The sequence below is a fragment of the Pongo abelii genome, chromosome 6 (genome assembly GCF_028885655.2).
Source record: "Pongo abelii isolate AG06213 chromosome 6, NHGRI_mPonAbe1-v2.0_pri, whole genome shotgun sequence".
In the NCBI taxonomy this organism is placed as follows: domain Eukaryota; kingdom Metazoa; phylum Chordata; class Mammalia; order Primates; family Hominidae; genus Pongo; species Pongo abelii.
In genome coordinates this window covers 57,529,836-57,556,093 of record NC_071991.2, presented here as the reverse complement: position 1 = coordinate 57,556,093, position 26,258 = coordinate 57,529,836, and the positions used below count along the sequence as shown (strand labels likewise).

General features: G+C 37.0%; 1 protein-coding gene across 2 annotated transcripts in view; it reads right to left on the bottom strand.

Moving 5' to 3' along the window:
- Window positions 1-26,258, bottom strand: part of HIBADH (3-hydroxyisobutyrate dehydrogenase) — a 143,256-nt gene that overhangs the window by 85,708 nt on the left and 31,290 nt on the right. For both annotated transcript variants that reach the window (XM_009242927.4, NM_001135455.1), the window contains 1 exon segment: window positions 24,413-24,534. In XM_009242927.4, coding sequence (XP_009241202.2) covers window positions 24,413-24,534 — 122 coding nt within the window.

The window sequence follows — 26,258 nt, the reverse complement described above, 5'->3', positions numbered from 1 at the left end:
ATATACATTTCTTAAAACAGGTTGTGCACATTAAGAAGCCTCAGAGAAGAGGCAAGAGTATAAAATGAGTAGCACTAAGCTTTTTGCTAAATGATCAAAGCTAAGCATTAAACATCACTCTGCATGGTGAATACATTTTTTAAAAGAATAAAAATCAATAGAATATACACTGAGCTTTATTCTGACAACATATCCTAGCACCTGGATAGTTGTATTAAGTAATTTAATTGTTTCTGCTACAGTTTATTAACTTATATTTATGGGTTCATAAAAATAGAACATGAATACGTTTTTTAATGAAAAAAATCACACTTTTATAAAATTTATAATGAGCCTTTTTTTATTGTGCTTTTTACATTATCACTGTTTTAAAATGAGCTGATTCAAAAGACTATAAAGACTCCCTGAAAACCAGTACAGGAAACTCAAGAATTTACTTTCCCAAAAACAGCTTTTAAGACATGAACACGAACTGCCTAATGAATCTCATAGTTAGGCTTGTGAAAAGGACCAACTTGCACCTTTCAGAGGTCTCTCTCTCTTTTTAAAAATTCCCATACAGTAAAACCTGCTGACGCTTTTTTTTTTTTTTTTTTTTACAAGACCCAGGGAGGGGGGTGGAATCTTGCCACATGGTGGGGGGCGGGGATTTGAAATATTTGTGAGAATTTTTATAGGCTGGATTCCCCTCTCCAGTGTTTAGACAACCAAAAAAAAAAAAAAAAAAAAAAAAAGCCAAATGTTAAATGCTTATTTTACTAAATGAAAAATAGCAATCCCCTCCAAATGTTTCATTTTCATTTACTTTCGTTTTAATATCAACAACCTAAAAACAAATATTTACAGAGTTTAGAAATCTTTTCAATTCTTTGGAGATACTTAACCTTGATATCAGATGTAGTTTTCAGTCAACTTCAAAAGTAAAACCTTTATATCTTAAACAAAAAATAATATATTTTATAATCCTTTTATCATTAGCAGGTTTGGATGCAATGCCACCTGGTGGCACAGATAAATTCTTAGCTGGACTTAGGTTTTTAGAAACTGAGCTGTTCTATGAAATACTAACCAACCCTTCTGACTACTCTAACCTCTTCCCAAACAAGTTATTCATCCCACAGTTTAACAATAAATGATCATTTTTATTTCAAAAATTTTAAGATTTTTAAGCAATTAAACTGTACATATGCACATGACAATTTCCTCAGCATTTAAACATCATAAAATAAAACATTTTTTTCATAAACCAAAATTATACCAAAGATTTACTTTTTAAAAGTTGAAATGTTTAAATATGGGGGAGGGGGTAAGATGGAGTAACCAAGTTGCTTTGTAAAATTACACTGTATAATTAATTCCATGGTAAGAATGTTTTTATGGCGTGTTTTGGTGACCTTTTATTACCATCAAGTTCACAATGCTGGTGGGCTGCCTTTTAATCCCTCCGCAGACAAAGGCCCTAAATAAACACAGATCCCTTCCTGGGAAAAAGTCCACTCTGGTTAAATGGTAAGGAAATGAGTAAATCATTAGTAATCTTTAAAGCCAAAGCTATAAACTCAAGTTACCTTAAGTTGAAATGAAAGTGTCCTGCAAGAGTTTCAAAGTTCTGTCACAGATAGAAATCTCCAGCTCTTGACTCCAGACTAGGCGCCAGCTGATAAACAAACAATTTAAGTCAAGAGCTGGAGAATTCCCAGCTTTTTCATTTAATGGCTTTGGCCAAGAGTATTTATTGCCTCCAGTTTTATTCTCACTTAGCTCTAAGAGGAAATTTAAACTCATCATTATCTTAAAGCCCCATATGGGTAGCAGTCAGCTCACCTGATAATAGCTCCTCTTACTCTGCACTGATTTTGAGTCTCTACTAAAAGTGATGTAATAATATAAACTAATTAGCCATAGTTTTAGGTTGACTTTTTAACAGGCTAAATAAATTTTGTTCAATATAGTTTACATTCCCACTTGGGATAGTTACAATTCCAAAAAGTTAAACTTTACAGTTTTCAGTAGAAACTACCAACTAAAATGGAAGAGGACAATGTAATCTCTCTCTCTCTCATTCTTGCATGCTCTGCTTTCTGGCACCCCCACCCCCAACCCTTGTTCACTAGCTCCTGAATATTGTGTAAGGTAACTTTTCTGTATCAAATGTAGACTTCTCCTATTAGCTTCAAATATCCAGTGTTGCTCTATTTCCTAACAGAGCAAAGTGCAAGATTTAAGATGTAAATGCCGAATCATGAAAAGCTGTTGATTTTATATGTGTACTAATAAGAATATAAAAGTTCAGTCCAATTAAAGACTATACGATGTCATCAAACCTTTCTAAATGCTGTTTTTAAAAGTTTGCGGCTGGGCACCGTGGCTCACGCCTATAATCCCAACACTTTGGGAGACCGAGGTGGGCAGATCACCTGAGGTCAGGAGTTCGAGGCCAGCCTGGCCAACACGGTGAAACCATGTCTCTAGTAAAAATACAAAAAATTAGCCGGGCGTGGTAGCTCATGCCTATAATCCCAGCTACATGGGAGGAAGAGGCAGGAGAATCATCTGAACCCAGGAGACGGAGGTTGCCGTGAGCTGAGATCACACCGCTGAACTCCAGCCTGGGCAGCAGAGCAAGACTTTGTCTCAAAAAAAAAAAAAAAGTTTGCTATTAAAGATTACAGGTCTCAAAGTCAGAATTATGTCGCTGCTCTTATTCCTTTCTCAAAATTATCATTTATTTTTAGAAAAACCTCATCTCTACCCAGGATTTTATATGAAAATAATTATTTTAACTATCTGAATGTTTGTAGGTATTTAACAATTACAGTAAACTAACTAGCCTCCTTCCTCCAGCTGCTTATCTAATGAAAGAATGCTGCAAAAAAAAAAGTTATAGCCTAAGGTAAAGGGTTAACAAAATATGCCATTAGTGCATAGAAAAATACTTTTCCTCCCATTTCTTAATTTTCACAAAGTTTTATAAACCTATCTTGGCTGGAAAAGCCAATTAACTATTTCAGTGTCTGCCAAGACTAGTTTCTATTCTTTTAATATATGGACATAGTACATTAAAAATGTTGGTCACTTAAGAACAAGTAGTACTCTCACACATAAGAAGCATTAGGGGAAATGAAATGTAATTAATGATCAAATTATTTGTATTCTGGCCTCATACTAAGTTTGATTTTTTAAAATCTCCCTAGGTACAGTGTCCTCCTAGAGGCTGTAGTAGATAAACAATTATGATAACCAAAACTAACAGTCAATAATAACTCAAAGCAAAAAGATGTCAGATACTAATGTTAAAATTCTTAGTACTCTTTTAAAAGAAATCCACATCTTTCCTATCCCTGTAGGTAACCTAAGCTAAATGCAAAACAACAACAATCTTCTATCTTCAGGTCAGGTCAAAATCCCTCCAAGGCAAAAGACAGAAGGCATATCTGCTGCCGTACTTTCCTTGGACCTGAAGGAAAGATGACTACTATGAAATTTGCATGTAAATTTAAAATGTTCACAACTACATCACCCAAGCAATGCAAAACAGAATTTTATGGCAAATATATAGAAAGACAGACTTAAAACTTAACGTCATATACTTCTCATCTGTTAACATTATCAAACTTTAAGAAAATTGGACTTCTTGAAAACTTTAAATAAGTCTGATAAGGTTTCAGTTTGATTATGGTAGCAAGGCCCTTGTCAAATTCTCAATTACATCTCCTCCTCCCACCTCACTGCCAATGCTATCCAGGGATCGCAAACAAAACAAAATAAAGACATATAATACATAGAGTATACTGGAACTAGTTTCACATTGCTTAGAAGTCAATAGATGTTACAGAAAAATAAATTGTACGTAAGTAATAGCTTCAGATTTATTTGCTGAATTCACCTTTATATAAACAGGGCTCAGTAGTCCTAAACTGTGACCAGACCCAATTGTGTCTGTCTGACTTACATCCTGAATGGCAATTAAAGGACATTAAAAATACCCTGGGATTACTTCAGGCAGGACCCCTGCCTTATCCATATACTTTCCAGCATAACCATGTAAAGAGAACACAGGTTCCCCCTCTACCACAGAATAGAGCCTGGCAAGAGCAGCTGGTGTCATGGTTACTTGATTGGAAATTACAGTGCAATTAAAATTTGGCCTTCAGGTTTGGAGATAAAGGAATTGCAAACTGCAAAGTAAATTTTTACAAATAAAGTAGCTTGTTGTTGGCAATAATAGTAATTACTACTAACAATAAATAATGAGAGCAATAATAAAAAAAATACTGTAGAAGTGATCACCTCGCCTTCTCTAACACATTCTTCCGTAATTTTCTTAGGCGACAAACTGCTGGAGCTGCCTCAACCATGTTATCTTGGGCAGTGAGTCAGCAGTCTTCTTTGAATGTGTTAAGAACTTAACACCTTACATACGAATTCTTGTCTTTGACAACCATTGCAAAGCAGTCTTAGGCATGCCAAAGAATGTAAAAAGAGATTTTTATGGGCACCTCTTCTTCAGGACTAATTTCAAAGAAACCCTTGGAATTTATTTACCAAACATTTCTGAACTACTTGTACAAACTGTAGAAAATCCCAGGCTAAAGATACTCTCCAGAGACAGAAAGGATACTTTATGGATACAGAGTGATAAGTAAAATTATGGGAAAATGTAAATGGCTAACATAACTGACCCAGTTCTGTGTACTAGTACTGATTAATCTTAACTCATTTCTAAGGAAATGGATTTGTCCCTCAAAGTAAGGTATACTTTAATTATAAGAGTTACTAAAGTTTTAAATAATAGCAAGTCAGACCAAGGAAAGTCTTATTTTATTTAATTTTTTTAAGATAGTGTAATTCAAGCCTTTCATATAATAGTCAACGCACTAAGTACTTTAAATTTTATAATAACAGCAGTTGCTAATTAAAAAGTAAGTTTTTAAAAAATTTTTTATTTATTTATTTTTTGAGACAGAGTCTTGCTCTGTTGCACAGGCTGGAGTACAGTGTGCAATCTTGGCTCACTGCGACCTCAGCCTCCCAAGTTCAAGCGATTCTCCTGCCTCAGCCTCCTGAGTAGCTGGGATTAGAGGCACGCGCCACTATGCCCAGCTAATTTTTATATTTTTTTAGTAGAGATGGGGTTTCACCATGTTGGCCAGGCTGGTCTCGAACTGCTGATCTCAGGTGATCTGCCCACCTCAGCCTCCCAAAGTGCTGGGATTACAGACATGAGCCACCACGCCTGGCCAAAAGTAACTTTAAAATACATAATAGTACTATAACTCTTTAAAGACAGGAACCCATGGAGATGAATTATTTTACCAAAATATTTCAAATCATTTTTAAAAATTTTCTTAAACAGCCTTATTGAGGTATAATTGATATACTGCACATATTTAAAGTATACAATTTGGTGAGTTTGGACATATGCAAATACCCATAAAACCACCACCACATTCAAGATAATAAACATTTCCATCACCTCCAAAAGTTTCCTCATGCCCCACATGTTGTGGTGGTGGTGGTTGCTTTATGGTAAGAACACCTATCCTGATATCTACCTTCTTAACAAATTTTTAATACTCAACACAGTATTGTTAACTATAGGCACTATGTTATACAACAGCTCTCCAGAACTTATTCATTTTGCGTAACAAAAATAAATTCTCACTGAGGTAAGAATAAAATCACATACAAGACTACTGTATAATCAAAGCACTTGTGAGAGTATCAAAAAAAGACCTATTCTGATAGCCCTTCCCCCTCCACACGTTATAAACCAAGGCAATTTCAGTTATATGAAATTTGATGGAAGAATTTGCTTTTGGACAAAAACAGCAATGTTTCAGCCCAAAGCCAAGTAAAACTGCCAAGTTATAAACTTCTCTAAGAAAACGTTTTAATGGAAATGCCAACAGACCCTTAACTATAATAGTGTTAGGTGCCAAAATAGAAATAATTTTTTGTGGCCCTTTTACCATAAATTAGATACAGATCTAGTGGAAAAACAGTAGGTATCCAGTTCAGTGAGCAGTAAGGGCCAAGCCTGCATGGTTGATTTTAAAAACAATAATGAAGTCTATATGAGACTCACTGAGATTTACCAAGCAAGCCTACCACTCTAAGAGAAATTTCTTAATAGGTTTCGTGCTTATTCTAAGAATGCCTCAAACAAATTACTAAAACTTAACTCAGCCAAGTACAGTATAAAATTTGGTTTTCTGGTATGGAACTGTTATACAAACACATACACACAAATTCAATTATTTAATTTTGACGTTAACTCCTACCTAGAACAATACAGTTTAGCAAATCAATGAGGCTTGCCAACATGCAGTGCCTGGGGCTAACTACAAGCGCCACTTCAGAGTCACTTCAACTTAAGGTCTCTGGGCAAATCTACAGATGTACTAGGCAATCAGTGAGTTTATTCTTCAATTATTCAAGCACAGCTATAATGATGCCCTGGGAGCAGATTGAACAGTATTTGGTCATTAGTCACTAGCAATAGTTTTTAATTTAGTTTTAATTTGCTATATGTCTAGCATTCATTATAGACGAGAGCTGATCAAGTTGGAACCAACACTGTGGTAGCAGACCCACTGCGTGTGAGCACGCACACACACACCCACACACATACACGTGTATGTATCCAAAATGGCATGACTAAACAACATGAGACATTAAATAAGGATTACAACTTTCATAAAAATGTGATTTGCACAAGTTAATAGGGCATCATACTTATGAGACCTGTGTCATGGGCTAATTTATATAAAGCCCAGTTCGCTTTACTTTGGAAACAACAAACTGATAAACAAAGGCATGGTATTAGACACATGGGGAGTCAGGTACAGGTTACTCAATTGAACAAACTCTGAGTGAAACAACTGCTAAGTCTGGTGATACAAAGATAAATGTTCCATGAACACACCAAGCTAGTTCAATGCCTCAGAGCCCTTACAGAGCAACTCCTTTCAGTGAAACACTCTTCCCTAAACCTTTTCATTCAAATTTCTGCTTAAATATCACTTCCCCAGAAAGGGCATCCCATCCACTCTAACCAAAAGAGCACTCTCAATACTTTCTATCTCCCAAACTGTTACTCTTCCTTTTTTTTTTCCTTCATAGCAATTATCACTGAAATTATTTTTATGTTAACTCTCTCTATTCCTCTGTAAGTTTCAAGAGGCAAAAGACTTTGAGTATCTTTAAAGCCTTATCCCTAGTGCCTTCTTTGTATGAACTGGAAAATGAGGCAAGTCCCTTGTGGTGAAGATGCTGTCAGCATAATACAGAAGATGAGATTGAAGTGTATAATCAGAAACAAGTAGATAATCTTATAAGGACTATATAAATAATTTCAAGTACAAGATATTTTGCTGAAGAAAGAAATGCAGACCATGATTTTTAAAGTTACATTCTCTTTTTCTTTTCCTCTTTTTTTTTCTTTTTTTTTTGAGAAAAGTCTTGCTCTTGTCCCCCAGGCTTGAGTGCAATGGGCTCGATCTCGGCTCACTGCAGCCTCCGCCTCCCGGGTTCAAATGATTCTCCTGCCGCTGCCTCCCAAGTAGCTGGGATCAAGATGCCTGCCACCACGCCCGGATAATTTTTGTATTTTTTAGTAGAGACAGGGTTTCACCATGTTGGCCAGGCTGGTCTGGGACTCCTGACCTTAGGTGATCTGCTGCCTCGGCCTCCCAAAGTGCTGGGATTACAGGCATGAGCCACCGCGCCCAGCCAGTTACATTCTCTTTCTAAAAGTACCAGGCTCAGCCAGACACAGGGGCTCACACCTGTAATCCCAGCACTTTGGGAGGCCAAGGCAGGAGGATCACTTGAGCCTAAGAGTTGGAGATCAGCCTGGGCAGCACAGCCAGACCCCATCACTAAAAAAAAAATTAAAAAATTAGCTGGGCATGGTGGTGCACGCCTGTAGTCCTAGATATTCCAGAGGCAGAAGACTGCTTGAACCCAGGAGTTCAAGGATGCAGTAAGCTATTATCGCATCACTCTACTCCAGCCTAGATGACAGAGACCATCTCCAAAAAATATATATATAAATATATTATATATATTTATATATATTATATAATATATAAATATATATAAAAATATATTATAATTTATCTAGATATTTATCTAGATATTTATATATATATCTATATATATTTATCTTTCTGAAGCTGTCCTCCAGGTTATCTCCAGATTATTTACCTCTCTGTGAAGTGTAAGCTAACTGCCTCTACGTTTTGTTTTATATATCTATATATATATATATATAGATATATAAAAGAATAAATTGAAAGAAGTTTCCTTGGATGGTAGAAAGAGCCTCATATATATATATATATATATATATATATATATATATATATATATAAAGCACAACAAAAAAATAAAGGTGGTAGGAGAATTATATGAACTAATTCCCTTTCTTCTTTATTTAAAGAATACGTACTAAGGAACTGTCAAATCTAATTCCAAATTCCACTGGTTCCCCCTAGGTTGTTGCTGGGAAGCATCTTAAGAAATTTCCAGTTGATCTTTAACAGAAACTTTCCATTTCCAGAACTAAAAGTCCTTCTGTTGGCCTGGAATCAGCTGTATAGATTAAATCTAGTGGGGTTTTTTGTTGTTGTTGTGGGTTTTTTTTTTTTTTGAGACAGGTCTCACTCTGTCACACAGGCTGGAGTGCAGTGGCACAATCTCAGCTCACTGCAACCTCCACCTTCCACGTTCAAGTGATTCTTCCATCTCAGCCTCCCGAGTAGCTGGGACTACAGGTACACGCCACCATGCCTGGCTAATTTTCGTATTTTTTGGTAGAGACAGGGTTTCACCATGTTGGCGAGGCTGGTCTCAAACTCCTGGGCCCCAGTGATTTGCCCACCTTGGCCTCCCAAAGTGCTGGGATTACAGGCGTAAGTCACTGCTCCCGGTCTAAATCTAGTGTTACTCTCTCTTTAAATATCCAGAAAGCTCACTATGAGATAAAAGTGTAAATAATAATTAATAGTCAACCGAGATGGGATGAGGACTGTTTCTTTACAGTGCCTAGAATGCTGTTAGAGATTAAACTGGTAATGAGGAGTTCCATTTCTGCTTGTTAAATACTGGGAATACTGCCGTATTGCAATATTTTGCATTCTGTAACTATTTGCAAGTATTAGTATGTTTTTCTAAATTCTAAACTTTTAATGTAAGAACTTCCTCTTTAAGTTGTTCTGAGTATTTCTCTATTTCTCTTATCTCATCCCCACTAAACTGATCATAATCACACTCGCCACAATGGCACCTAATATTACAATACAATATTTTAAACATAGTATATGCCTGCTACCTGACTGGTAACAAAATGTAGAGGTAGTTAGCTTACACTTCACAGAGAGGTAAATAATCTGGAGGTAACCTGGAGGACAGCTTCAGAAAGATGAATAACTGCAAGAAGGCTCAAAATATTTTAACATCAGTCTTGAATTTTAAAAGAAGAAAAGATTCTTGATTCAACCAACCATACTTTATTAAGTGTCTACAGGGAGATATACATTGGAGATATAAAATTAAATAAGACATGGTGTCTGCCCTCTTCTGTCTAGTAGAAGAGACAGGCACAAACATAAGCATAACACAGTTGTCCCTGCAATAGCATAGATTCCGTACTATCATTGTTGCTATATAAAAATCCTCTCATCCCTTTGCTTTCAACTATAATTCTGTTCAATTCACAAATCCTTATACCTAAAAACAGATCTTATCCCATTAAACTAAAACATGTTAAAGATATGTCAAGGTATCACTTTACTTTCTCTTTCTCTGGAGGCTTATTTGATGAAACAGCACTAGTCAGGTGGATCTCAATCAGGAAAGACCCCAAAAACTGGTTCCATCCCAATCCATCCACAGAACAAATGCCCCTTAGAGCCAGTTAACAAACATTCCAGGATGGACCTAACCTAATAGGACTGATCTGATCTCTTCTGAGTTCTCCAGATTCAAGAATAGTGGCTTCTCAATGATTCTTCTCGTGTGAATCTGAAACAGAAATGTTAAGCCTCTAATCCTAACAAAAATGTTAAGATTATAAAATAGCCTCTGAGGACTAGGAAATATGGCGATTCCCTGTTTTTACTACATGCCAGTGCCTATCAGCTAGCAACATAGGAGATAGGGGAGCAGTTGCTGGGGTAAATAAAATGGATACAAATGGAGTTATGAGAATCCCTTCTGATAACTATGACTGCTATGAAGAAGACAGGAGGCCACCAAGGAATGATTGAACGGAGGAAGGTGTGACACAGTGTGGGAAGAACATTAGATTTAACTGGAAAACTGATTGTAGTCCTAGAGTTGTTAACAACCTAGAGAACCCTGGGCAAGTCACTTATCCTCTTTGAACCTCGATTTTTCCATCTATAAAATGTTAACAGAGTTAAATTAAATTATTAGTAAGGTCCTTTCTAATAATAAAACTGAAGTCTAGGAGCATAAGAGAAGTTTAACAGCTAGACATACTACAGCCATGCTCTGCATAATGACATTTCAGTCAATGACAGGCTGCATATACAACACTGGTCCCATGAGATCATCACGGAGCTGAAAATTCCAGTCACCTAGTAATGTCACAGCACAATGCATTATTCATGTTTGTGGTGATGCTGGTATAAACAAACCTACTGCACTGCTAGTCAAATAAAAGTGTAGCACCCAACAATTATGCACAGCACATAATACTTGCTAATGAAAACAACTCCGCTACTAGTTTATGGATTTACTATATTTTTAGAGTAAATAGAGTATAATCCTTCTATTGATAAAGAAAAGTAAGCTATAAAACAACCCCAGGCAGGTCCTTCAGGAGGTATTCCAGAAGAAAGCATTGTTATCTTAAGACATTATGGCTCATGCCTGTTAATTGCCCCTGAAGACCTTTCCAGTGAGACAAGATGTAGAAGTGAAAGACAGTGTGTCTTAGTCCATTTAGTGTTGCTATAAAGGAATACCCAAGGCTGGATAATTTATAAAGAATAGAGGTTTATTTAGCTCGCAGTTCTGCAAGCTACACAAGCAGCATGGCACTAGCACCAATGCATTTTCTGAGGGCCTCAGGCTGCTTCCTCTCATGGCAGAAAGTGAAGGGGAGCCAGCACGTGCAGCAATTACAGGGCAAAAGAGGAACCAAGAGAAAGAAGGGGAAGGGGCCAGACTCATTTTAACAACCAGATATTGTGGGAATTAAGACTGAGAATTCACTCACTCCTCACCTCCAAGGAATAAGCATTAATCTATTCACAAGGGATCTACCTCCATGGCCCAAATACTTCCCATGAGGCCTCTCCTCCAACACTGGGGATCAAATTTCAACATGAGGTTTGGAGGGCACATATATCCAAACCACACAGCACAGTAATATCAAATGAGTGAATGCGAAGGCTTAGGAAAGGCCCAGGCTAATGTGTGTGATCATACCTTCGTTGTTTTTTGTTTTTTTGTTTTTTAATATAGGGTTTTTCTGTCGCCTAGGCTGTAGTGCAGTGGTGCCATCACGACTCACTGCACCCTCAATCTTCCAGGCTCAATCGACTCTCCCACATCAGCCTCCTAAGTAGATGGGACTACAGGTGCACGCCACCACATCCAACTGATTTTTCTATTTTTTGCAGAGAAGGAGTCTTGCCATGTTTCCCAGGCTGGTCTTGAACTTCTGGGCTCAAGTGATGTGCTCGCCTTGGCCTCCCAAAGTGCTGGAATTACAGGCATGAGCCACTGCACCCAGCCCCCATGTCTTCCTTTTTTAGAAAAGAGTTAAAAGGTAAAAAAAAAAAAATTTTTTAATTAATAGAAAAAAAGCTTATAAAATAAGAATATCAGGAAAAAATATTTTTGTACAGCTGTATAATGTGTTGCTGTTTTGAGTACTATTACAAGAGTCAGAAAGTTTTTTAGAAATGTAAGTTTGTAAAGTAAAAATGTTACAGTAAGCTGAAGTTGATTTATTATTGAAGAAAGAAAAATATTTTTTATAAGTTTAGTGTACCCTAAGTATACAGTGTTTATCAAGTCTACAGCAGTGTACAGTAATGTCCTGAGCCTTCACATTCACTCACCACTCACTCACTGACTCATCCAGAGCAATTTCCAGATTCACAAGCTCCATTTATGGTAAGTGGCCCTATACAGGTGTGCCATTTTTTATCTTTTATACTGTATTTAATATTGTACCTTTTCTAGGTTTAGATATGTTTAGATACACAAATACTTACCATTGTGTTACAACTGCCTACAGTATTCAGTACAGTAACATGTTGTATAGGTTTATAGCCTAGGAGCAATAGACTATGGCAATACAGCCCAGATTCAGGTTTGTGTAAGTACACTCTATGATGCTTGAACAATGACACAATTGCTTAACATTAAGTGACACAACACTGCATTTGATCCCAGCAGTCCTAAGAACACTATAACAACTTACATTAAATTTTCACCAACTTGGTCAAAACTCAGTTACCTGGTTGAAAATGGCTGACGACAGATACCAGAGAGCCACCCTCTCCAGAAAGAAGAGCCGAAATTAGGAATAAAAATACCTCAAATAGAAGAGAACACTAGAGTTCAAGGGTGAATTCACAGCAAACACCAGAGGCATAGAAAGAGAAGAAAGGAAGCAGCCAGCTTAACCAAGATCAACCAAGAGCCCCGAGGGACTCCCTATTACAGGAAAACAGTAAGTAAAAGAGCTTCAGCAGTCCACGTCTCTGCAATGGACTGTTGCGATCTGAACCACAAGAGAGCTCCTCTACCTACGTGAACCCTGACACTAGCGCAGGTGGAGATCTGGAAACCCTGCAAGGGCAGGCACTGCACCAGACAGGAAACTCATCCTGGGTCATTCACTATCCCCCAAGACCTGAATGGCTGTGGTGGCACAGCATTGGCTGGATCCAAAGTACTTTAACCCACAGGGCATACTACTCCCCAGGAAAAAAATGGTGCAGTGCACTGAAAGGCAGTACCTGGGACAAAGGAAACTGAAGCACACTCTACGTGTCTGAGAGCTCCCTGTCTGGAGCTGTGAGAAATGACTCCAAGCCCAGCAATTCACAAACCCTGTGCTTGGCTTTGCAAAGGAAGAGTGAACTCTTCTCCTACTGGTGGAGCAGCCTCTGTGATCAAGCTCTCACACAGAGCATGGTACCCTTCCCCTTGCTCTGTACACTTGCTCCTGCCATCACCAGAGGCTGGGCCAAGCAAGCTGGAGGGCTACATATCCGGGACAGAGAGTGGTGACTGAAACCCCACTGGCAGCATGGCCTCCATGCTAAGGCTCACATGCAAAGGCAGGGCCCATACACCATTCTGTATAGCATGGCAGCATTGCTGCTATAGACAGCAGAAAAGCCTGGCAGCAGCATGTCTGGGGCTGTTGGGGGTGACCGTGTATTGCAGCCACCACCAGTATCGCAGCCACCACCATTACCAGCCCACACAGATAGGGACCCAGAAGGTAATCAAACCACCACTATTGCCATTGCCCATACCATTCCAGCTGGCCAGGGACATGAGAACCTGCTCACCTACCCAGCCCCCACTGCCACTACTGGCATTGGAGTAAGCCATGTGAAGGCCCAAGAATTGGTCCACTGGTAACCACTGACACAGGTGCCAGCATGTATGAGGCTGTTCTTGCATTGCTATAAAGAAATACCTGAGGCTGGGTATTATAAATAAAAGAGGTTTAATTGGCTTTTGGATCTGCAGGTTGTCAGGAAGCATGGCATCAGCATCTGCACAGCTTTTGGATAACCCTCAGGGAGCTTTTCCTCATGGTGGAAGGCAAAGGGGGAGTGGGCATATTACATGGCCCGAGTGGGGGCAAGAGAGAAGGGGGAAGGTGCCACACACTTTTAAACAACCAGGTCTCCTGAGTAGTTACTCATTATTGCAAGGACAGCACCAAGGGGATGGTGTTAAACTTTCGTAAGAAATCTGCCCCCATGACCTCCCACCAGGCTTCACCTCCAACACTGGGGATTACATATCAACATGAGACTTGGGGAGACAAATATCCAAACTGTATCAATTGCCCTGGGGAATAAAACATGCACAGCCCACTGCTGCCACCACTAGGGCCTGAAGACTGGCCTACCTCGCTTCCCAGTCCACACCACATCTTCACCACAGCTTCCACTAATAACTTCACCCTAACCCTCCAAGAAAATAACAGATACCAGTAAAGCTATTTACAGCCAAGGAAACCATGCAGTGACTATAATACTGAATGCAACCATAATCAAAGCCAGAGAGCCCTGCTGAATCATGAAACCACAGATACACCTTTAAGAAAAGGTCTTCCCCTACAAAAAGTAAATTCAAAAACAGGAGGAAGAGACTGTTACACCAGATGCACAGATATCAACATGAGGACACAGGAAACATGAAAAAGCAAGGAAATATGACATCTCCAAAGGAATACAACAATTCTACAACAATATATTTTAATTTTTAAAAATCTTCAAAATTCCAGATAATACATTCAAAATATTGATTTTAAAGAAGCTCAGTGAAAAACAGATTAATTCCAAAACACAATGCAAACAAATCAGAATAACAATTAAGATATGAATGTGAAATTTACCAAAGAGATAGATATCCTTAAGAAGCAACAAGCAGAAACTCTGGAACTGAAGAACTTATTGAAGGAAATATAAAATACATTAGAAGGCTTCAACAATAAACTACACAAGGAGAAGATAAAAAGCTCAGAACTTGAAGATAGATTTTTTGAAATAATGCAGTCAGACAAAAATAAAGAATTAAAAAGAATGAGTAAAGCATTCATGACATTTGGGACAACATACAGTGACCAAATATACAAATTATCAGTATCTCCAAACCCACAGAGAAAGTGAAAAGATTAGAAAATCTATTTAACGAAAGAATAGGTGAAAACTTTCTAAGTCTAGCAAGAGATTTAAATATTCAGATACAGGAGGTTCACCAATTCCCAGAAAGATATAATGCTAAAAGATCTTCTTCACTACACATTTTAATCAGACTGTCTAAATTCGAATCCAGCGGGATATGGTGGCTCACTCCTGTAATCCCAACACTTTAGGAAGCCAAGGTGGAGGAGCACTTGAGCCCAGGAGTTTGAGATCAGCCTGGGCAATATACTGAGATTCCATCGCTACAAAAATTTTAAATTAGCTGGACATTGTGACGCGTACCTGTGGTCCCAGCTACTCAGGAGGTTGGGGTTGGGGGGGGAATTGCTTGAACCCAGGAGTTCAAGGGTGCAGTGAACTTTGATCACACCACTGCACTCCAGCCTGGGCAACAGACTGAGACCTTGTTTCTAATAAATAAATAAATAAAGTCTAAGCTAAACAGCAAGACAAAAGCATCTGGTCACCTATAAAGGGACCCCCATCAGACTAACAGAAGATTTATCGGCAGAAACTTTATAGACCGGAAGAGAATAGGATGATATATTCAAAGTGCTGACAGGAAAAAAAGAACAAAAAAACAAAAAAACAAAACAAAAAAAAACCTGGCAGCCAAGAATACTGTATCCAACAAAATTACTGTTCACAAATGAAGAAGAAATAAAGTCTTCCCCAGAGAAGCAAATGCTCAAGGAATTCATTACCACTAGCCCAGCCCTACAAGAAATAATCAAGGGAGTCCTAAACCTGGAAGCAAAAAGACATTTACCATCATGAAAACACACGAAAGTATAAAAGTATAAAACTCACTGGCAAAGCAATCACATAAAGAAAAAAGGACTCAAATGGTATCAATACAGAAATCCAACATGCCATAATGACTAACAATGAGAAAAGGGGAAACAAACAAAATATATAACACCATCAGAAAATAATTAACAATATGACAGGGACAAAGCCTTGCATATCAATAATAACCTTGAGAGTAACTAAACAGATTAAATTATCCACTTAAAAGATACATAATGGTTGAATGGATTAAAAAACAAACACAATCCAACTGCTTACAAGAAACTCACCTCACTAATAAGGACACATACACAGCTAAAGTAAAAGAATGGAAAAAGATATTCCATGCAAACAGAAACCAATAGCAAGCAAGAAGAGTTATATTTACATCAGATAAAACAGACTTTAAATAAAGAACAATAAAAAAAGACAATCATTAATTGTAGGGCATTAAATAATGAAAAAGGAATCAATCCATCAAGATGATATAACAATTCCAAATATATATGCACCCAACACAAGCACCCAGATTCATAAAACAAATATTACTAGATCTAAAAGAGAGATCCAATAATAGTTGGGGGCTTCAACACCCAATTCTCAATGTTAAACAGATCACCTAGACAGGAAGTCAAGAAATAAACGTTGAATTTAAACTGGAGTTTAGACAAAATGGACCTAACAGACATTTACAGCACATTTTATCCAACAGTTGCAGAATATATATTTTTTCCATCAGTATATGGAACATTCTCCAGAATAGACCTTTCATTAGGCCACAAAATAAGTCTGAATAACTTTTAAAAAACTGAAAACAGCCAGGCGCGGTGGCTCACACCTGTAATCCCAGCACCTCGGGAGGCCAAGGCAGACAGATCACTTGAGGTCAGCGGTTTGAGACCAGCCTGACCAACATGGTGAAACCCCATCTTTACCAAAAATACAAAAATGAGCCAGGTGTGGCGGCACAAGCCTGTAATCCCAGCTATTCAGGAGGCTCAGGCAGAAGAATCGCTTGAATCTGGGATGTGGAGGTTGCAGTGAGCCGGGATGGCACCACTGCACTACAGCCTGGGTGACAAAGCGAGACTCGGTCTCAAACAAACAAAAAACTGAAAACCTGTTAAGTATCTCTTCACACCACAATAAAATATAACTAAAATTAATACAAAGAAGAATTCTACAAATACATGGGTGGGGTGGGGGGGGAACATGCTCCTGAATGACCACTGGGGTTGACTAAGAAATTAAGATGAAAATAAAGGCTAGGCACCATGACTCATGGCTGTAATCCCAGCACTTTGGGAGACCAAGGTGGGAGGATCACTTGAGCCCAGGAGTTCAAGACCAGACTGGGCAACACGGTGAGAATCCGTCTCTACAAAAATTAGACAGGTGTGGGGGTACACACCTGTAGTCCCAGCTACTCGAGAGCCTGAGGCTGGAGGACCCCTTATGTCCAGGAGATTGAGGCTGCAGTGAGCTGTGATTGCACCACTGCACTCCAGCCTCGATGACAAGGCAAGAGCCTATTTAAAAAAAAAAGTTAAAAATAAGAAAACATGGAAATTAAAAAAATTTATTGGAACAAATGAAAACAGAAACACAACATACCAAAACCTGTGGGATACAGCAAAAGCAGTACTAAGAGAGAAGTTTATAGCAATAAATGCCCAAAGATTATAACATAACATAAAATAAACAGGATAAAATAAATAACAAAGATCAGAGCAGAGCTAGATGAAATAGAGACTTAAAAATACAAAGGATCAACAAAACAAAAATTTGGCTCTTCAAAAAGATAAATAAAATTGATAAACCATTGGCTAGTTTAACCAGGAAAAGAAGAGAGAAGCCTCAAATAAAATCAAATGAAAAATGACACATTACAACTGATACCACAGAAATACAAAAGATCATCAGAGACTATTATGAACTACTATATGCTTAAAAAGCGGGAAAACCTACAGGAAATGAAAAATTTCTAGAAACATACAAGCTACCAAGATTGAATCAGAAAGAAATAGAAAACCTGAACTGACATTATGAGTAGCAAGATGGAATGAATAATAAAACATCTTTCAACATGGAAAAGTCCAGGACCAGACAAACTGACAGCTGAGTTCTACCAAATGTACAGAGGAACTAATACTAATCTTTCTGAAACTATTCCCAAAAACTGAAATGGGAAGAATTCTCCCTAACTCATTCTATGAAGCTGGAATCACCCTGGTCCCAAAATCAGACAAGGACACGACAAAAAAAGAAAACTACAGGCCTATATCCCTGATGAACACAGGTGCAAAAATTCTCAACAAAATACTAGCAAACAGAATCCAGTAGCACATCAAAAAGATAATACACCACGATCAAGTGAGATTTACACCAGGGATGTAAGGATGGTTCTATGCAAATCAATAAATGTGATACATCACAACAACAGAATGAAGGACAAAACCCATATGATCATCTCAATAGACACAGGAAGTGTATTTGATAAAATTCCACATCCCTTCATAATAATCCTCAACAAACTAGGCATAGAAGGAACATACCTCAAAATAATAAAGGCCATATACAACAAACCCACAGCTAACATCATACGGAATGGGGGAAAGTTGAAAGCCTTTTCTCTAAGAACTGAAACCAGACAAAGATACCCACTTTCACCACTCCTATTTAACATTGTACTGAAAGTCCTAGCCAGAGCAGTCAGGAAAGAGAAAGAAATAAAAGTCATCAAAATTGGAATAAAGGAAGTTAAACTGTCCCTTTTTGCTGATGATATGATCTTACACCTAGAAAAACCTAAAACTCAACCCAGAAGTCTTAGATTTGATAAATAAATTCAGTAAAGTTATAGGATACAAAATCAACACACAAAAATCAGTAGCATTTCTATAAACCAAGAGTGATCTAGCCGAGAAGAAAATCAAGAAGGCAATCCCACTTATAATAGCTATGAAAAATAAAATAAAGTATCTAAGAATAAATTTAACAAGGTGAAAGATCTCTACAAGAAAAACTACAAAACACTGATGAAAGAAATTGAAGATGACATAACTAAATGGAAAAACATGACATGCTCATAGACCACAAGAATTAACATTGTTTTTAGAGACAAGGTCTCATTCTGTCACCCAGGCTGGAATGCAATGGTGCGGATCTCAGTTCACTGCAACCTCTGCCTCCCGAGCTCAAGTGATTCTCCCGCCACAGCCTACCAAGTAGCTAGGACCACAGGTGCACGCCACCGTGGCCAGCCAAATTTTTGTATTTTTAGTAGAGACAGGTTTCACACTGTTGCCCAGGTTGGTGTCAAATGCCTGAGCTCAGGTGATCCACCTGCCTTGGCTTCCCAAAGTGCTGGGATTACAAGCATAAGCCACCGCGTGCCTGGCCAAATTAATATAGTTAAAATGACCATACTGCCCACAGCAATCTAAATATTCAATGCAATCTCTACCAAATTACCAAGTTATTTTTCACAATATCAGAAAAAAAAAAATCCTAAAATTCGTATGGACCAGAAAAGAGCCCGATTATTCAAATCAATCCTCAGCAACAAGAACAAGGATAGAGATGCCACATTACCTGACTTCAAAACATATTCCAAGGCTACAGTAATGTTAAAGCTGGCCTTCATATCAAAACCGCATTACAATAATTCTCCTTCAGAGTTTATAACACTTGTACTAAAAAAGCACAGGTAGCACACTGATAATACAAGCAACATTAAATACTTCTACATAATTATGGAAATATCAACTTTATTGGCTGCATCAGTTATTTACTGCTACATAACACCCACCCCCAAATTTAGTGGCCTTACTTGTTCACAATTTTATAGGTAAGCACTTTAGATTGGGTCTAGTTGGAATGTTCATCTGCTGCTTAGCCCTAAGGTCACTAATTCTTCCATTTAGCAATCTTTAGTTCCCTCTTGAAATATATGAGAACTCTTTAGAAAATATTATTTCCTAATACAGTAGAATATGCATTAAAGAACCATCATATCAGTCCTTCAATTCTGCCACTGATCAACAGTATGGTCTTGAGGTAAGTTATCTAATATCTTTTGGTGTTACTTCCACCCTTGGTAAAATGGGAATATCACTGCTTATCCTGTCTATTTCACATGGTTGTTTTTCCAGTTGAAGTCAACCCAAGTTTTTAAACATTTACTGAAGACCAACCATGTTCTAAGCATTACACTGGAAAAACACAGACTAAAAAGACATCTTTCCATGGTGTGTAAGAATGCGAATATTTTTTTTAACTTGGAAATAATCCAAATGTACATCACAATAGAAAGAAGAAATAGTGATGTATTTATATAGAACAATATCACAGAGCAGTTAAAATGAACTGCACGTAACAACCATATAATGGCAATACATTTTATGTACTGCACATGGGCATCTAGCCAAATGGGTGAGCAGGGGCTGACATTTAATCTACATTCAATGTGTCAAACCGCAAACCCTGACATAAGGCTACATGTGTCCACAGAAAGGCATACCTTTTTCTTTATACAAAGGTTCGTTCTGCTCATCTGAAGGGCTATTTTGGTATAGAGAGGTGCCCTTTCTAATTCTCACACAGGTACCAAGTAAGCCAGTGGCTCTAGTAACACCAGGGATGAAACTCAGAAATACAGTGTAAAGTGAAAAAGCAAGTCACAGAATATGCTCATTATGGAACATTTCTATAACATTCCAAAGGTGGAAAATAAACTACTGTTTAGAAATAAACACATATGGAGTTAAACTTAAAAAAAAAAAGCATGGGAATGAGACATGAAATTCAGGATGCTGGTTACCTCTCATCAGAGAGAAAAGAAAATAGGATCGGGGAAACAAGAACTTCAAAGCTAATAAATAGCAAGGCTCTAGTTCTTAAACTGAGTAGGGGGTACGTATTAGTTCAATGTATACTTACACTTTATACCGCGCATATATTTTATAAATATCTTGTACATATATTCAATATTTAATTTCAAAAATTGGGGGAAAAAACTTACTCCCTGCACTAAAAAAGCTTAAACTCAAGAGGAAGAGAATCATAGCCTATAAATATAGCGTGATGTGGGCTCTGATAAAGATGTACACTTTAAGGCCGGGCGTGGTGGCTCACGCCTGTATTTCCAGCACTTTGGGAGGCTAAGGAGGGCAGAACACCTAAGGTCAGGAGTTCAAGACCAAACTGGCCAACATGGTGAAACCCTGTCTCTACTAAAAATACAAAAATTAGCCGGGTGTAGTGGCAGGCGCCTGTAATCTCAGCTACTCGGGAGGCTGAGGCAGGGAGAACTGCTTGACCCCAGGAGGCAGAGGTTGCAGTGAGACAAGATCGCACCACACACTCCAGCCTGGGTGACAGAGTGAGGCTCCGTCTCAAAAAAAAAAAAAAAAAAAAAAAAAAAAAAAGATGTACAGTTTGACAGCTTCAAAAAGAAGCACCAACCCCATTTTACATGATGTGATTATTACGCACTGCATGCCAGTATCAAAACATTTCATCTGCCCTTTAAGTATATACACCTATTATATACCCACAAAAATTAAAATTAAAACAAACAAAAAGAAGCACCAAATAGGCTGAGGCATGCCAAAGTGCTTTATAAACTACTACCTATACTATAAAGTGATAACTACATAAATATTAAAGTGGTTCTTCACATTGGTTTCAGGATGATAAACATAACAGTTTAAGCATTACTTACTTTCGATTTTTAAAAGAAGTCATATAGCACTTAAATACAATTGTATTCTTTCTAATAAGGATAATGTACGCAGGAGCCATTACACAGTGGGTCTAATAAGTATCAAAATGAAACCTGAGGAAAACTTTCCATCTGTTACTCCATAGGCTAGAAAAATGATTAAGTAATAATTCTTACTTCACTCCCCAGAATAATACTTACCAGGAAGTAGGGGGAAACACTTGACTGAAGAAACCAATTGCTTCTCAAAAATCAATACTATCTTAAATTCATCTGAGTTTTTTTAAAAAACTTCTCTTTAAAATACTAACCATAGGATAATAGAAGTATAGTATGTTCCCATTTACAGTTTTAGAATACTACTCTATTTGTATGTACCTATATATAAATCCATGATGCATTTTTTAAAGTCTGGAATAGGAAATAGATGAAGACTTGGGAGAAAGGGATGGGGAGAATTCTTCAAGTTTTGTTCAAATGATCTCAAAGATTCCATGTTTCAAGATTGATGAACACTGGACTTCTATAAAACTGTGGGCCCATTTTGGGTATCTAAGCCATGCTTTTCCCACATCCCTTTTGAAACCACCCTCACAGAGTTGATGGAGAACTACAAGCCAGGCTTTAGGCAGAATTATATTCAGGCATTGACCAGGGTGCACTAGGGTACTTCAACCCACTTCCCTGTAGCTGGTAACTAACCAAGGGTCATGCGGCATGCTGACCGCCTGCTCCCCCATTGTTGCTATAGACAGAATCTCTGACACTGGACCTTTTTACCCAAGAATTGCTTATGGTGTTTTTCAGGTCCTGAATTCCAGCAGAATGGCTGAAGCCAACCAGTCTAAAGACCTCAACCAAGGAACCAACCAACTCTGCACAGGAATGCGGTTTCTTCATCTCCCTGTCCCAGGAATTCACCCCTTGCCTCTTGACCAATCAGCAATCCCCACATTTTAGCCCTACCTGTTCAGACCCTTTACAAGCTCCATCCCCAAACCCTGGAGGGAGGAGGATTTGAAGGTTCCTCTGTCTCATTTGACTGCCCTACAATTATTAAACTCTTTCTCTACTGCAACTCCCATTGTGTCTGCATACTGGTCTGTTACCATGCAACAAGCAATCAAACCTAGTGGTCCTATAACAACTTTGGTTTAACTTTATTTAGTTAAAATACAGTAATTTTTAAACCAGCCTATTTAAGTGGGAAGGTGGAACAGTTTGTAACATACCATGCTAAAAAATATAAACGTAATAACAATAAGACCAATATAAATAAGCTGCTATTATATACCGGTTAACCTCATAATGATCATGTGTCAACCAACAAATTACCACAAATCATCCCTGCACAAAGCTTTTAATCTACTACATAGTGCAGATTCAGGTGTATTCAGTTATGTTAGCATTTTTGTACGCTAAAACAACAAACCAAAGTTTAAAAATTGCTTGATAAGAACAAAAGAGTAATTTCAAAGTTGTCTCATAAGATTGTATTTTAAAGGTTAAAATAATGTTTAAAAATCAAATTGGTATTTTTTATTATCAGATTATAATTTCAGGTTGTACTCGAGGCCAAAGAAAATCAATCAATGGCAAGAACATTTGTACCATACCAATTTTCAAATTCAACTGTAGAACCACTCTAAGAAAGACCTGTTCAGTTTATTAATTCCATCCGATAAAAACCACACTAACACCAACCTTAAAACTGCTTATTAGTGTTTTGTAGGTACTTTTAATCAAAGTACCTATACCATATCACAAATTTTTATACCTAAATCTTATTTAAGTAATTCAATATAACAATCAGAAGAGCCAGCAATTATTTATTCCTCCACCTATATTCAATAATCATTTGGGATATAAGGTACTTCTACAAGATCATTAAGTTCTTTATAAAAAAAAATACAAAATGATTTAAATTATTATATTTTACTTTTTAATTCTAAAGCTCACAATCAAGTTTAATGTAACTGGAATAAAATTCATATTCTGCTGTCTACTGCTATACTGCTACAAATACATAATATAAATGTGTACACAGTAATTCTGATTACACAGTAATTTTGGAAAACTTGGAAATTACAGAGAAGCCATACTATAATCCTGCCATTCCAAACTACCCAGACACCTGCTATTAATGTATGAGTTAATAGTAAGTTTTTAGAATTTCATTAGTGGGTCTTTTCTTCTAATTGAGACAATCATATGACTTTTAACCATATTAATATGGTAAATTATATGCACAGATTTTCTAAAATTAAGCCATCTCAGCATACATGGGCTAAAGGAAACTTGGTTATAGTGTTTAATCTCATTCATACATGGTTGGATTTAGTTTGCTAATATAAAGTTTTTACATCTACATTCATGACTAAAATAAATCTATATTTATTTTCTCTCCTTTATAACATTTCTATCTGGTGTAAATATCAGAATTATACAGATCTTACAGAACGAACTGGGAAGTATTTCCTCTCTTCCTGTTCTCTGGAAAAGTTCGTATAAAATTTAGATGATCTGCTCCTTGAAATTTTGGTAATATTCATCTGTAAAATGATCTGAGCCAATGTCTCCCTTGTGAAACAATTGTTTTTCTTTTTTTCCCACTTGTTCAATTTCTTTAACAGTTACAGGATTATTTAAGCTGATTTTCTTTTCATTAGTTCCAAAAAAAATTTTCTAAAAACTGATGTATTCCTATCCACAGTAAATGGACCAAAAATTCACAACACTTCAAAGTTATGACACTCTTTTTTATCTGAATTTAAGACTAACAATGTTAGTTATTTAGACTTGAGAGTACTGAATAACATGTCAGTTTGTTTTTATTTTTAATGAGAATCCTGTAACAAGTCTAAAAATAACTACCACAAAACCATATGGTACAACAAAACCATAATTGCTACTTTTGACAAACATAAATAGGTTTGCATATATTTTAGCTACCACTTACCACCAGAAACAGGGGCATCCATGAAAACTGCTCCCATTTTCTCAACTTCTTTGGCCAATTCTTTTGAAACTGCAGGATCAATAGTGCTGGAATCTATTAATAATGAGCCCTTCTTCACTTTTCTAAGTAAATAAATAAAAATATTTCTAGTTTACAACTCTGAGTAAAAATTTCATGCAACTACCTACAGAATTAGAATCTGCTGAAAAGCTGCCATATATCAAGGAGGATTTTAGTTTAGTATTAAAAACATTATTAATTAGAACAGGTTTAAAAATCTCATATTCTTTTTGAAATCAATTGTACTTCAAAAGTAAACCCAAACTCTTTCAAAAGATCCAAAAAAACCTAATAAAACCTAATACACTACATGGTATAAATTCTGATTTCAGATGAACTACACACTAACCATAATAATAAACATGAAGCTAAGATGTAAGCAATTTAAAACACCTATTAACTTTAAAAGGGTATTAGATAGGACTTAAATTTTTGTTTGTAAAGTAGTTGGGTCTTTAAAAAGTAATTTATTTGTCTTTAACAAGCCATACTGCAAATTTCATATATCTGTGTTATTTCCACAATGAAGAATAAACATAAGCAATTAAAATCTAGCCATTTGTGTTGGGGATGGCATATTATTTTATAATTGCAACTTTTTAACGACTAAATAAAATATCAAACAGGTAGAAAGGAAAATATATGAAAGAATCTGGAAATCTCAGTCTTTTTGGCTTTTTAGGGTAACTTATATATATACACTATAAGGCAGTGTCTATCTTCACTAGCTAGGAAACTCCAACCTAAATTATAATTTATTTAAAGGGTATGGCTAACCTTTAACTCAAACTTCCCAAAGTTCTTTAAGACAGGGTCTCCCACCTCAGCCTCCCAAGTAGCTGCGACCACAGGTGCATGCCACCATACCCGTCTAAGTTTTAAATTTTATATTTATAGAGATGGGATCTCACCATGTTGTCCAGGCTGATCTTGAACTCCTGGGCTCAACCAATCATCCTGCCTCGGTCTCCCAAAGTGGTGGGATTACAGGTGTGAGCTACTGTGCCTGGCCAAACTTTCCAAAGTTCTTACTATAGATATGCTAACCCAGAGGGCATGGAATCATGATTAGAAAATTAAAACTGAATAAATATAAATACTGAAGCAGAAAACAGAAAAATCATTGATAAAAACTACTAAAAGGAAAAATCTTTCTATTAAAAAAAATAGCACACAAAATGGTTTAAACATAACTAGGCATGGTGGCTTAAGGCTGTAATCCCAGCACTCTAGGAGGCCAAGGCAGAAGGATCACTTGAGGCCACGGGTTGGAGATCAGACTAGGCAACATAGCAAGACCTCGTCTAAAATAAAAAGAAAAGAAAAATATACATATTAAAAATTGTTTAAACCACAATTTTAGACATATGAATTGTTATAATTCAAATGCAATGGTTGGGTATATTTCACAGAAGAGAAATAGCATACTCTAAGAGTATGTAGGTTTCTCTTTAGCCTAAAAAAATAAGAATTAAGTTTATCAATCTGTGATCTTAATATTTTAAGATCTTAAACCTTTAAACAAATGGAAAATCATCCCAAAAATTATACATGCACTGGGTGTATGGAAACGATCCTCACCCAGAAAAAAATAAAGAATCACCCATAAGAAGCAAATTATAGTTCAATGTAAAGTCAAACTTTTTAAAAACACTCCCTGGACCAAACTGTTCTGATAGCTAGTCACCATATTCCTTAGCAAAGGATATTAACAAACGTAGGGCTATGTCTCCTCAGAAGTTTTTAGTAACTTTTCCTTCAGAGGTAAAGCAGGACCATAACTGAA